Source organism: Mustela nigripes, chromosome 2 (genome assembly GCF_022355385.1).
Source record: "Mustela nigripes isolate SB6536 chromosome 2, MUSNIG.SB6536, whole genome shotgun sequence".
Lineage (NCBI taxonomy): Eukaryota > Metazoa > Chordata > Mammalia > Carnivora > Mustelidae > Mustela > Mustela nigripes.
The window spans coordinates 99,712,686-99,726,135 of NC_081558.1; the positions used below are offsets into that span (position 1 = coordinate 99,712,686).

Below are 13,450 nucleotides of genomic sequence, written 5' to 3' on the forward strand. Positions count from 1 at the left end.
TAGGCAAAGAAAATTCTTTGGTTGCCTTCTATCCTCTTAATCAACTTATCAAAGCTGAGTATGAGCAACTTTAAAACCAATATAATCTATAATTGTAGACTGTACAAAATACTAACACTAGGTGGTAAGGTGCTTTGAAAGTTAAAACTCTAAATCAGATGCCATTGCTAAATTTGGCAAATGAAGGCAAATAAGCCCAAGATTCTTATTTAATTTCTTTGCTCTATGAAATAGTTTATGCTTCATTAAAAACAGAACTGAACAATAATAACCTTTTAGCCATCCCTATCTTTGTAAGAACAGGGGAAAAAGGTTTCTGTTTATTTTCCTATTTTGCATATAAATAGATTCTTTATATCATTTTTATATATTAAGAACCAGATTTTTATATTTTCACTGAATTTTAGCCAGCATTAAAAAAAATCATTTAGTTTAGTTAAAAGCAAAACAGGAGAAAGAAAAAAAAACATAAAAACGCAAGTAGCTTACATGTAACATCTATCTTCTTAATGAGACAAAACTATGTTAGTTTCTAAACAAAAAGGTAAAATTTCATTATCTAGACATGAACTTTCTTTCCTCTTGGAGGAATTTTGTTATTATATTACATTCTGTTGAACCTGCCATTTGTAGCTTCTCAAAAAAAAAAAAAAGATGAAAGTGTTTGAAACTACTGTGGAGATATTTTCTTTAGTTTTGTTTGTTTGTTTATTTGTCTGTTTGTTTTCTTTAGCTCTTTGTGTCAGTCTAGTTCAAGTGTCTTCCAGAGAACCCAAATCACAAAATGACCTCGCTGGAAGGGAGCGTAGGCAGGCCAGCTTGTCTCGGGATTAGCCTGTGGCCAGCTCACTCATGCATTCATTTCTCTTGAGAAATATTTATTGTTTCGTGGAGCTGTTTGAATCAGCTGTCCCAGGCCTTGGTGGGGCAGGGGTGAGGGGAGAGGAGCAGGCTGGTTATTGGAGAAGGAATGGCCCTATGTGAAGGATAGCATGTTACCTTCTCTGGAGTCTCACAGGCCCTGGTGGCTGCCTTTTGGGGGGTAACTGCCCTGGGGAGACCAGACACAAGACATCCTACAGCCGTGTGCCTGGTTCAGCAGGCACTCAGTGAATGTGTGCTGTGTGGAGTCGATGAATTCTAGACCCTGGGCTTCGCTTCTCTGTGCCTGTTTCCCATCAATAAAATAGTCATGATGGATGCAATGAAAGTGTTGAATAGACATGTTACGTAGAAGCTACATACAAGCAGTGGAAAGAATGGCGGGAGGAACCATCATCCCTTGACCTGAAAGATTTCCAGGGGGGTGGGGAGTAGTAGAGTAGACAATTCCTGGGCTGGAGGCAAGGAGGATGATAGATAGGTTACACATTAGAAGCCTGGAGGCTTCCAAGATTACACATTAGATTACACTTTAGAAGCCTATGCCTTCCAAGACCTTAGGACTGACAGATGGAGACCCACAGGTGTAGAGAAGGCTTTCCTCTTCCACCTCTGCCCCACAGTCACCCCTAGACTTACTATAATGTATTTGCCTTGCTGTTATAGCCCTGCACCATGGAGAAAGGCTGCCAGGGTGGTTCTGGTACCAACCTTATAAGGTCAAAACCTCCCCCTCCCAATCTGTGAGAGTAGCCCCAAAATGATTGGAAACAGCCTGTATCAGAGATCACCTCACTGTACATCACCACTCCTCCCAGCCCAGAAAGACCCACTAAGTATGCAGTCCCAAAACAACATAGGGGCCAGCTCCACCTCACAGAACCTTGCCTGCTCTCCCCTAGAGAGGGTACAGTTGCTTGAATAAAAACAGTTTTCTGCCTTCACTTTGGACACTGATCTCTAACTCTTTATTTCATCAGTGCCAAGAGCACAGACACAATGCTTTTTGCACTGATATTCTGAACTCTAACACCTCAGACAAATATCAGGGCTGAGACTAACAAATTGCCTTTCTCTGGCTATCAAATAATGCCAGTTTTCTCACTGTCATTCTTTACCTCAAAAGTTAGAAACGTAAGTTGCAGCAATGAATATACATACCTTCTGATCCAGGAGACTCATTAAAACTATTTTATTCTGGGGACGCCTGGGTGGCTCAGTGGGTTAAGCCGCTGCCTTCGGCTCAGGTCATGGTCTCAGGGTCCTGGGATCGAGTCCCACATCGGGCTCTCTGCTCAGCAGGGGGCCTGCTTCCCTTCCTCTCTCTCTGCCTGCCTCTCTGCCTGCCTACTTGTGATTTCTCTCTGTCAAATAAATAAATAAAATCTTTAAAAAAAACAAAACAAAACAAAAAAAAACTATTTTATTCTGAATGAAAAAAAAATATTTCGTAAGTTTCCAAATCGGAGCTTACCTCCTTTCTGGGAACCATGTATCCCTTGCAAATGAGGAGGAACCCCAAAATGAGACTTGCCCACAGTCTCATAGGGAGTTAGTGGCAGAACCAAGCCGAGCCAGCTGAGACCTCATCCTGCTTGCTGCACACTTGCCCGTGAGTGCACACATGTGCACGTGTACATACATGTACATGCATTCTTTCCATAGCCAGAGGCACTGAATGCAGCAGAAATGACCGTGATGCTTGCAGACAACCAGGCCTATAAGGGTGCAAGCCATATACCATGGGGCGGTAGACTCAGGCCCAGAGAAGACTCAAGACTGTCTCTTAAGCAATAGGTGCCTTGGAGAGACTCTGGTTTCTGATATCACATGGAACTGTCTGGTCCCCAGAGTAGCTCTTTTTCTTTCTTCCCAGCTACAGAGATATGTCACCTCTTTGGAGCACTGCCTCCTGCACAGCTGATCTTGCCAGAATCCCTGGCCCCTGGAGAGCTGCCAGGAGGCTCCAAGTGGGAGGCAGAATCCAGCTGAATGGCCTGGGTGCTGATATCACGCAAGAAGCCCATTCAGAGAGGTGCACGGTTCCTCCAGTGCTCCCTCCTCTTGCCTGTCCTTTAGTTCCCTTCTCTTCCTTTCCACCCTAACTGGCCCCCGTCCAGCAATCCCTGCTCTGTAGTCCATCCCCACCTGGCACCAGGCAATCTCATTGTTCTGGTGCTAGCAAGAAACTCCACTGCTGGTTTGCTTGTCTAGGTATTTGTCGAACAGAAAGTACAGGGAAGGTCACTTCTCAGCCCCTGGGATACCCAAGAAAGTATGTCGAGTGAGTGCTTTTCATCACAAATTCCACGGACTTCAGGCATTTCAGAGTTTCATTAACTTTATTGATTCTTTTGTCAATGAAGAAAAGAGATGAGAAATTATTTTAAAATGGGGTTGAGAGGCAGAATTTTAAAGACCAAAAATTACAGAATAAGATTCCTCTACACTCCTGGGACATTTGTCTTCTTTTTCCCTTTGTCCTTAATAATAATTGAGGGGAAAAAAATCAAAGTCCCCGTGAGACTGACTGAGGCTGGCTGACCCAGGCTAGTGCACACAGCAGATGTTGGCCCAGCCTCTGCAGGAGCCCCCAGCCGGAAACGTCGTCTGGCAGCTGGAAATGTCCTCTGACACCCGGAAATGAAGAGAGACACTTTCATCCTTTCTTTATTATCCAGATAGGCAGCTGGGAGTGATGTGGGGAATTCAAAAAAGAGAATCGCCTCCAGATCACACATGTTCGCCTTCAGAAGGTGTTATACTTACGTGTAAGTTGTCACAGCCTTGATGTCTCTCTCCTGACCCCCAGACACAGAAGCCTCACTGCCCGCAGCACACCTCTGCTTGAAACTCTCGTAAGCCTGTCAAACTTGGCACATCTAACACAGAACTCACTATCTCCTGTCTCCCATCCCAGCTTCTTACCTCCTCTTTAGGTAGCAGTTGTGGTGGCAACTTTCCTACGAGGACCCAGAGTGCCATGCCTGACTCCTGGCTGTCCCTTAGCTCTTCCTCGCCCTCCCTCCCCAAACAATTAGGAGTCTTCATCCCTTTCCTAGGAGCTCTCAAGCCTGCCCGCTTTGCAGACTCCCCTGTCACACCCTTGAGCCTGGCTTCCAGGTTTTCACTGCACCCCTCACCAGGATTACTGCAACAGCCTCTAACCCTTCTCCCTGTCCCTCCTGCCCACATCCCACACTGCAATCAAAGCTCACATCACATTTCACTGCTTGGCTTAAAACCTTCCACACCACTTGCTGCCCACAGAATATAGTCCAGGTTTCCTAAAGCCTATTTCCAGGGCTGTCCATGGTCGGCTGTCCCGGCTACCTCTCCAGCCCCATCTTCTCACTTCAGACTTCAGAAGCACAACAGGAATGCTTTCAAAGCCCTCCACACACTGGGCTGCCCTGAGTTCTGCTTCTTTGGTCTCCCCATTGCCTGGAGCTCACATCCCTCCCATCTCCACATGGCTAATACCTACCTGAGGGCTCAGCTCAGGTTGGTACCTCCTCTGGGAAGCCTTCTCTGCGCTTCCTTGTTCTCATTTCATTAAGGGTAGCTGCTAGCTTGGTAGAACATATGGGACTTTATCTAGATAGAGATTTTTTCAAGTTGTGATTTTATTCAAGTCCTATGCCACATTGTACTAATACTATATCTGAGTCCTTGTTTGCTTTCCATGCTGGGCTTTAACCCACTGAAGCTCAAGGACCACGTACATGTTAGTCACTTCTGCTTTTCCATTGCCTTGGACAGCGCCTGGCACATAGCAGGCGTCCTGCAAATATTGGTTGACTATAACTGAAAAAGTAAAGTCACTTTACTATCCGAAGGGAAATAATAAATGAGTCTGGGCTCCTACCTCCAGGAAGGCAGGTGCCATCTTTGCCACTGCCCCGCCTGCACCTGTGCTCAGCTCCTCCCTTCATGCGATACCCTGCAGCTGAGCCCATCCCAAGTGCGGAGCCTCAGTTCAAGTAGAGGAGTCCTTTTTTCCAAAGGCTTCACACCTTTCCTAGCTATGTCACTTGACTATACCTGAATGATAAAGAGGATTTCTTGACTCAGGTACTAGGAAGTCCAGAGACAAGGCAGAGATCGGGCAAAGCTCAATCAGGGATCTATACCCTTTCTCTCTCATGGGCTTCACCCTTAAGCTGCCGCAGAATGACTGCAACAGTTTGAGCTCAGAATCACCATGACAGTATCAGAGGGAGAGAAATTATATCTAAGAAGTAGGGTCTGTTTTCCCAGATGCTTCTAGGCAGATGTCCCCCCATATTTTATTGTACTGAGTCAGGTAGCATTCCTGTTCCTTAGACAGTCCCATTGGCTGGGAAATGTCCTACATTGATTGGTTTAGATCTGATGTCCCGAGGATGGATAACCCTTAGAGTAATCCCTCCCTTGGAATTGGGGTTCTGGTCACATCCCCTTAATGTGTGTGGGCTGCATGGGAGAAAGGTAAAAACAAACAAACAGACAAACAAACAAACAAAACCAGGGCACAGAGCTAAGGAGGAGAAAAATAGCTCAGTGTTCACCGTGCCAGCCAGAACTCAGCCTATCCTTAAAATCCTCCTCTTCTGGTTCCTGATGGATTATAGTAGAAACCCTGGAACTGGGAGACTACTGAGTTACAAGAAAAGGTGGCATAGTCTAGAGTCAATGCAACAATGTGTGTTATTGGGTGATGTGATATGGGACAGGACATGTTAGGATGCCCTGTTGCTTCCAATAAGGGTTTCTCTCTTCTACTGCAATAGGGAATGGATTCAGCCACCACGTGCCCCTCAGCCCCATCCCCAAAGCAAGCCTGGGGCCCTTTTGAGGAGTTGATAGGGACAATAAAACAGCTGCTTCTGCCATCTCCCTGATTCTTACTCATTTTCTCTTTTTCCCATAGGCTCTATATGGTAATGCAGAGGCTGATGATGCATCCTTATGCTAAAAGTGAGGGCTTTCCTGGGAAACTGGGCTGTGGGCCACCCCCACTCTGAGAATAATGACTGGTTCTCACTGGGCACCAGCGGGAGGACTCTTTTCCTTCCAGTAGCTCTGGGAGTTTTGCACTGTTGGGCCCATGGCCCTTCTGACTACTGCGTACCTTCTTGTCCCCTCTAGATGTTTGACTGGATAAGCCACAACAAGGAGTTATTCCTCCAGAGCCACACAGAAATCGGCGTGAGCTACCAACATGCCCTAGACCTCCAGACGCAGCACAATCACTTCGCCATGAACTCCATGGTGAGTGGGGGGCCATGAACTCCATGGTGAGTGGGGGGCCATGAACTCCGTGGTGAGTGGGGGGCCATGAACTCCGTGGTGAGTGGAGGGCATTCTCAGCACCACCTCTGGAGGCAGGACAGTGAGGGGAGGAATGGGAGGAGGGGCGGGATAGAAACAGACTTGAGACCCGAGTAAGCGGGAGGGACTCTGAACATGCCAACTTTAGCATTCCATGGGGTTGTGTGCAGGACATGTGGCCAGCCAGCCATGCCTATAGCAGATTATGGCCCATTTCTGCCTCTGGACTCTGCTTTGCTTGGTGGAAGGAAGGTGCTGGGGTTGTAGAAGGCATTTGCTCAGCACAGGATGATAAGGGAAAGTTGTGGGTTCCATTCTGCTGGTTTAACCACATCTTTTGGTCCCTGGCATATGTGAGTCACTGAGCTGGGATGGTGACGGACCTCAGGCTCACTGGAAACATTTCACTGGAAGTAGTTGAGTGAATTGGGGCTGTTTATACTGGAGAAGGGGAGCCTTAAGGGACATGCAGGTGATGTCTTTAGATATTGACAGGGCTGCCTTTGGAGAGATAATTCTAGAATTGCTCTTTGTTGGTCTAGGAGGCAGGACCATCTAGGGGAGTGTAGTTGGAGGGGGAGGCAAGACATGGCTCAGGGAGACGGGATGCACTGGGGGTTAGTGAAGTCCCGAGGCTGCAGAGTGTTTAAGCAGAGTGTTCAATATTCCTCTGTGATGCTGAATTCACAGAGGAATATTTGCTAGCTGTGTGGCCATAGGGAATTTCCTTCCCTGGCCTTCAGGTTCTTCATTCATTCATAAAATGGAAATAATAGCTACCTTGTAAGGTTGTTGTGAGGAGCTGATGAGGCGATTGTAAAATCAGTTGGAGTTGTGCCTGGTACATTGCAGGTTGTCAGTTAATATTGGTATGATAATAATGATGGTGGTGATGGTGATGTAGGAGCCTAGTCCAGATAAAACCCATGATTACTTGTAAATCTAATACTCTGGGATTCTGTTTTTTCCACGTGGTTGCCCCAAGACTTTTCTTCAAGATCTTGTCTGCCCTTTGAACCCCCTGTATTCAAAATGCCTGTAGCCTAATTATGCCTCAACTTACCTCATTCTATCTTCTGCCCACTATTCCTATTTGTGCTCCTTGTCCGAAAGAATAGCTCCACCACCCCCCATCCATCTGAACACAAAGACACCTTGTTTCAGCCAGCGATGCTGAGAAGGGAGCAAGTATTAGAAAAATGTAAACATGGAGGATCATGGAGGCCAAAAAGCAAGAGAATTTCATTTTCTACCAGGTTGTTTTAAATATGCTGTGTACCAGACTTCATGTACTGAAGAAGAAACAAACTGGCCTTAAGTTGTATGGTGTCTAGTTGGGGAAATAACCCAATCTAGTTGGGGAAATAACCTGCAGCTTGAAATGTGCAGGATAGAGATGTGCTGAGTTAACTGAGAACCCGAATACCTCACTCATATAAAGCAACAGGAATTTATTTCTTGCGCCTATCACATGCCCACCATTGGCTGGGAGGCGCTCTACTCATCACAGTCCCCTGGGACTCAGGCGGATGGAGAGGCTGCTGCCTCAGATGTTGCTGCCTGTCCCATGTGTGCTGGCTTTGAAGCTTCTGCTTAGAAGTGACACATCCCACCTCGTTAGCCACCACCAGGCATACGGCCACGTTGAACTTGCTGGGTGGGGATATGTGGTCCTCCCACGTGCTAGGGAGGAAAATGTGAGGTATCTGCCGACAGCCATGATGACTAGCCCTGGAAACCACAGCCAGGTGGAGAGGTTGTGGAGACAATCATCATGAAATTAGCAGAGTAAGACAACTGTGGCCGCAGAATAACAGGTTGTGGGACCAGGCAGGGAAAACATCAACAGTGATCTGGTTATCAGTTTGTACCTACAACAGACTTAGGTCTTCATCTGCATGTAAGGACTCATTTCTGTCTAACCAGTCTCCTATAATTATGTCCCATCCCTTGCTCGATTTAGTCACAGAGGAGCAAAGCAATTGATTACAGGTGATTAAGAACGTGGACTCAAATCTAGTCAAGTTTGATTATCTGGGTACCTTGTGGGCTTCCCCTGGTGAGTTTGACAAATTCTGTGTCAGAATCTTCATGTCACCCAACTGCTTGGCCCTAAGGCAGACAGACTCATTTTTGATAAGAAGCGAAGAGAAACGTAGTTAGGGAGGCAAGTCTGCTACCAAGCCCCTCAAAGCAAGAAACTACAAAGCTAAGTAGAGCAGTTGGTTTTGAATGATCTGCTCTGCAGCCCCTCTCTGTTCTTATGGATCACTGGGAGTTAATGGCACAACAGAAACCTTTCTCCCGACAAATTGACTTCTGAAGTCTCCATTTTCAGGACAAAAAACAAGGGAGGAAATTTACTGAAGGGAAATATCTTGTGGAGCTGGGAGAGAGAGAAGAGGAGATTTAATATACAACAGCCAATTAGCATGTTCAGCGCATCTCATGGTCTCCCACAGCCGACTGTGAAGGCAGGCCACTCGCAGAGGCCTCCTTGGACTGATTAGGCTGGCTCTCCTCTCTGGCTGGAGGGCAAGGCAAGGGACATCCCAGGGTTGTTTGATCAAGTTGTCTGGGCACTAGTGCTTTATAAACATGCCTCCCACTGTGCCTTTGTTAACCCGTAGGTTTACAGGTTTGTTAGTAAAAGCAACTTCCACAAAGAAGGATGTCAGCATCCCAAACAGGTAAAAGGAGGGAATTACAGACTCATTTTCTCTGGCCTGAGTGATGGATGTTGCTGCCAAGAAACGGATGAATGCAAGCAGCTACTGCTGGAGCCCGGTGACTATAGAAAGATCCACTACTCAGGGGAAGTGGGATTGTGGATTGTTCTGTAAATTCACTGAGGCATTTCTCTTTCTGTTCTTGGAAATTATATACCCACCTATACATATACCCACAAATCTGTCCATGTAAATGCACATGTAGTGTGCTTTGTTTCAGGTTATAAGTAAGTTCTTTCGGTATTCATTGCTGAAATAGGCTAGTGACTCCATATCTTTTGGGGAGGTAACAGACCCCTAGAAATCTAAGGAAGCTTGTGGGTCCTCTCCCCAGATTAAGGTGTATATGAGCATTTTTTTTTTTTAGATAATCTCAGGGGATTGAAGAGTACCCTAAAGCCTTTCAGTCCACCTCTCCAGTTTAAGATCTTAAGAACTTCATGATTTCTTCATGCATTCATTCCCCAGATAATTAAGGATCAGCTGTTGTACTGGATAGTGGGCATATGGTGGCGAACAAAAGAGAGATGGTCTGCCCCATGGAGGGTCCAGTGGAGAGACGGATGTTTAATAAATCATCTCACAAATAAATATATAATTACAAACAAGTAAGTGTTATGTTTGAAGAGTAAGGTATGCTATAATAGGGGATAATAAAAGAAACTCAATTTAAATGAGGAGTCAGGTACATTTTTTAATTGACAGTCAACCCTGGCATAAAGCTCATTTTTTTTATTGATAGTAATTAATGGCCTGCGATGGATCAAAGAACTCATAATTAAAGAATTTCTAGGTATATTGTTTTATAAATAAAATCAACCAACTTATAATGTATCAGGTTTTTGTTTTCATGTGTCTAATTTTATATACTCGTTAAAGACCCCACTCCAGCTGAGGTGACCACTGCTGAGAAATAATTTCATATCATTAAATCATGGAAGAAAAGCCAGAAGTTTCCTAAGTTCTATCAATGGATTGGTACCAATAAAGGCCATCAATTATTAACATACATATATTAACATATAACATATAACATGTATGTATTAACATACAAATATTAACATAACATAGTGGGGGAGTGTTACCCTACTGAGTAAGGTACATGAGCAACTCTGAAAGAAAAAGGTTAAAATTGGTTGATCTTTGGATTTTTGCCATAACAAGTTTTTGGTTTTGTTTTTTTACAATTCCCACTGGGAAATTCTAGATTTTTTGATCTTCAAAATAACAACAGCAATGACAATGATAATAACAATAACAATAATGTCATCCTACCTACTAAACCTAGTAGGAAAATATTCTCAGGCTTCTTACAGTGCCTCAGAAAGCCAGGTTTCTTGAGCTCTCTGAGGCCTTCCTCTTGCTTAACTCTGCCTGTCACTGTGGAATCCTTTCTTACAAATTCTCTTTCCTCTGAGTGTGGCCTTCTCTGATGAGAGTGTGGACAGATGGAAGTATGGTTGATCTTTACTATGCAATCAAACAGTCATGTAGCCATCCATGTTCTATTTCTTCGTGAAAAAGACACTCGCAGGAGTAAATCCAAACGTAATGCAGCTTATTTACAGTTTTAATTAGCTGGTTCTTTGGGAAAAAAATAAATTGCTAATGGCTTCTGTCTAGAGTTTTAAAATATGAAATGATGTTCATTTTCTATTATTATGACTGTGAGGATTCACATTAGTGATAACCGTGTGCAGCTGGGTAGTAGGAATCCTTTCTGCTATAGCATGTTTGATAGCTGCTTTAATCCTAATAATTTGTTCACCAGAGGCATGTATTGCCATTTGTGTGTAAATTAGGCCAATTGGAGCAAAACCCGTGGTGTTCTTTCTTTTTGTTTTGAGGGAAAATTGCAAAATTGGTAGCAACAAGGGAAAGTCAGATCTGGTGCAAGAGAAATAAAGATGCTGAGGCAGGTCTCCTGACCCCAATTTGAGAAGCCTTGCTTTGGGGTCATCTGTGATCTTTGATGCTTGGGATCCCCAAACCATGATTCTTTAGCACTTCCCCAACCTCAAACAGGGAGCACTTTTCATAATGATAATGTTTCTAGATTCCAGTGTAAACACACACACACACACACCACACACACACACACACACACTTGTGATGTTTAAATAGCCTATATTTGATCCTGCCATAGCTGCAAAGCTCCTTAGTAGACATAGAACCTGTTTAAAGAAGTAAAAGATGAAGAAGAAGAAGAGGAGGAGGAGGAGGAGAAGGAAGAAAAAGAGATCTATCTTGTCTGGTGTGCATTTGTCTTTATAGTACAATTTTTTTCAAAGAATCACATAGTGAGAGATGCCTTGGTGGCTCAGTTGGCTGAGCATCCAACTCTTGATTTTGGCTCAGGTCATGATTTCAAGGTCCTGTGATTGAGCCCTACATGGAGCTTTGTGCTCAGTGGGGAGTCTGCTTGAGGATTCTCTCTCTTTCTCTCTTTCTCCCCTCCCCCAACTCACACAAGCTCTCTCTCAAATAAATAAATTGATCTTAAATAATAAAGAATAATGTAGTGAGCTTGCTAAAAATGCATATTTCTTTTGGCTCCCACCCTCGTCATAGGCAATCACAATCTCTGGAGAATGGGGCCCTAGGAACCTGCATTTTTAACAGGTTGTCTGCAGGTGGTTTATATGCACATTGAAGTTAGAGAACTATTGTTCTGTGGAATCTTTAAGTATGAAACATTCACTCCCTAAAAATAAAACATCAAAGTTCTGAAAGTCCACTTCCACTATGATAGCATGAAGAGCTCCACAGACCCACTCTCCAAGGGAACTGGTAAAAATAATTTAATTTAATTTAATTATTTTTTGGTGATAATTATTTTACAACAACTTTTAAAAGTCTCTGTAAATGGTCCTAAGTGTGTTCAGCAAGTGAAGTAATGTTTATTCAAGAAAATCTACAAAAACTCAACAAGAACATTGAGTCTGCAGTATTTGAACCAAGATGCCCTCTCTCCCTCTCCCTTCCCAGTTCAGTAAGATGAATTTGCCTTCCAAATTGGCGAAACCAAGAACATAGGGCCCCCAGCTCCCAGTTGAAGGACTGTCATCATAGGACATTTCTTATCCTGTCCCAAATAACCTGTTGCTGAAGCTAAGTTCTGGGTGAGTGTGGCCAAGCAGGGGGATTTCCTTCTTCTGCCTAGCTCCTACTCATGGAACAGAGGTTCTCCCATAGCTGCAACACTGCTGAGCATCCTAGGTTCCAATCTCCCTTGCCCCAGCTTGTAAGGCAGAGGTTCCATGCTGGGAGAGGCAAACTGAGGCCTGAGGCTACTCATGCTGAAAATTCACTGAATTTTTAGCTGCTAAGGTGGTGTGTGGGGGGAGAGTGTCATTCAGGAAGTACACTATTGTCCCTACTCTACCCCCAGAACCATGGCTCAGAGATTTTGCCTGGGGGATGGAAATAAACTAAAACATAGAGCTCCAAGTCTTTTCCTAAGGGAAATGACCTCATTTGCAACAGAGAGTAGAGAAGTTTAAGCCAACAGCAATGTCAAACATACCCTTAAGGAAATTCTGGTGATAGTAGGCAGGCTAATGTGGTAGAGAGAACTGAGGATAGAGACCTTCTTGGGACAGAGCAAATCTCAAACACAGACCTCATAGACTCTCCCTTCAAAGGAGACTAAATTTGGTTGGATAGGTCTAGGAGCATTTTTATGCCCCAGGACATTTTGAATAATCACCTGGCCATTAGTAGAATTTAATAGCTACAAGTGGTAAAAGAAAGAGAAAATTAAAGAGAACACTACCAAGATCATTCTCATCCCAGGGTGACCATAGGAATACCCAAAGCAGTACCACCTGGGGAACATCAGAGGTCACCCACTGTGGGAGCTGAGGTGGAAATAGTCTTCACTAAAATAGTCCAGCCAATCACAAAACAAATAAGCAAATAATATTAACAAGCCCCAGAAGTGGGGGATGAGGACCCAGAGTGTTATAATATACTATCTAAAATGTTCAGTTTAAAAAAAAATGAAGAAGAAAAAGAAGACACACAAAGGAATAGAAAAATAGGACCAGGAAAAAAAAAAGAAGAAGAAGAAAAAAAAAAAAAAACAGATAAAAAGCGTACACTGGAAAGACCAAGAACAGAAATTGTCTTTGAAAGTGACCAGATGTCAGATTTAGCAAAAATTTCAAAGTAGCCATTATAAGTGGTTTTTTAAATGACATTGATAAATTATTGAACACTACATCTGAAACTAATGATGTACTATAAGTTGGCTAATTGATCTTAAATTTTAAAAAAAATGAAACTAAAGGAAACAATGATTGAAGAAGTAAAAGAAAGTTTGATGATAATGTCTCCTTAAACAGAGAATATCAGTAAAGAGAAATTATAAAAATGAACCAAAAGGAAATTCTGGAGTTGAAAAATACAGTTGCTGAAATGAAAAATTCACTAGAAAGCTCAATAGTAGATTTGAACTGGCAGAAGAAAGAATTAGCAACCTTGAGAATAGATCAATATAAATTATACAATCTGAATAATAGAGA

General features: G+C 43.6%; 1 protein-coding gene across 16 annotated transcripts in view; it reads left to right on the forward strand.

The window, feature by feature from the left end:
* The window catches only part of KALRN (kalirin RhoGEF kinase), a 656,868-nt gene that overhangs the window by 246,791 nt on the left and 396,627 nt on the right, over nt 1-13,450 (forward strand). For all 16 annotated transcript variants that reach the window (XM_059391106.1, XM_059391108.1, XM_059391110.1 and 13 more), the window contains exon 6: nt 6,013-6,135. In XM_059391106.1, the coding sequence (XP_059247089.1) occupies nt 6,013-6,135 (123 nt within the window). The remainder of the gene's footprint in view (nt 1-6,012; nt 6,136-13,450) is intronic.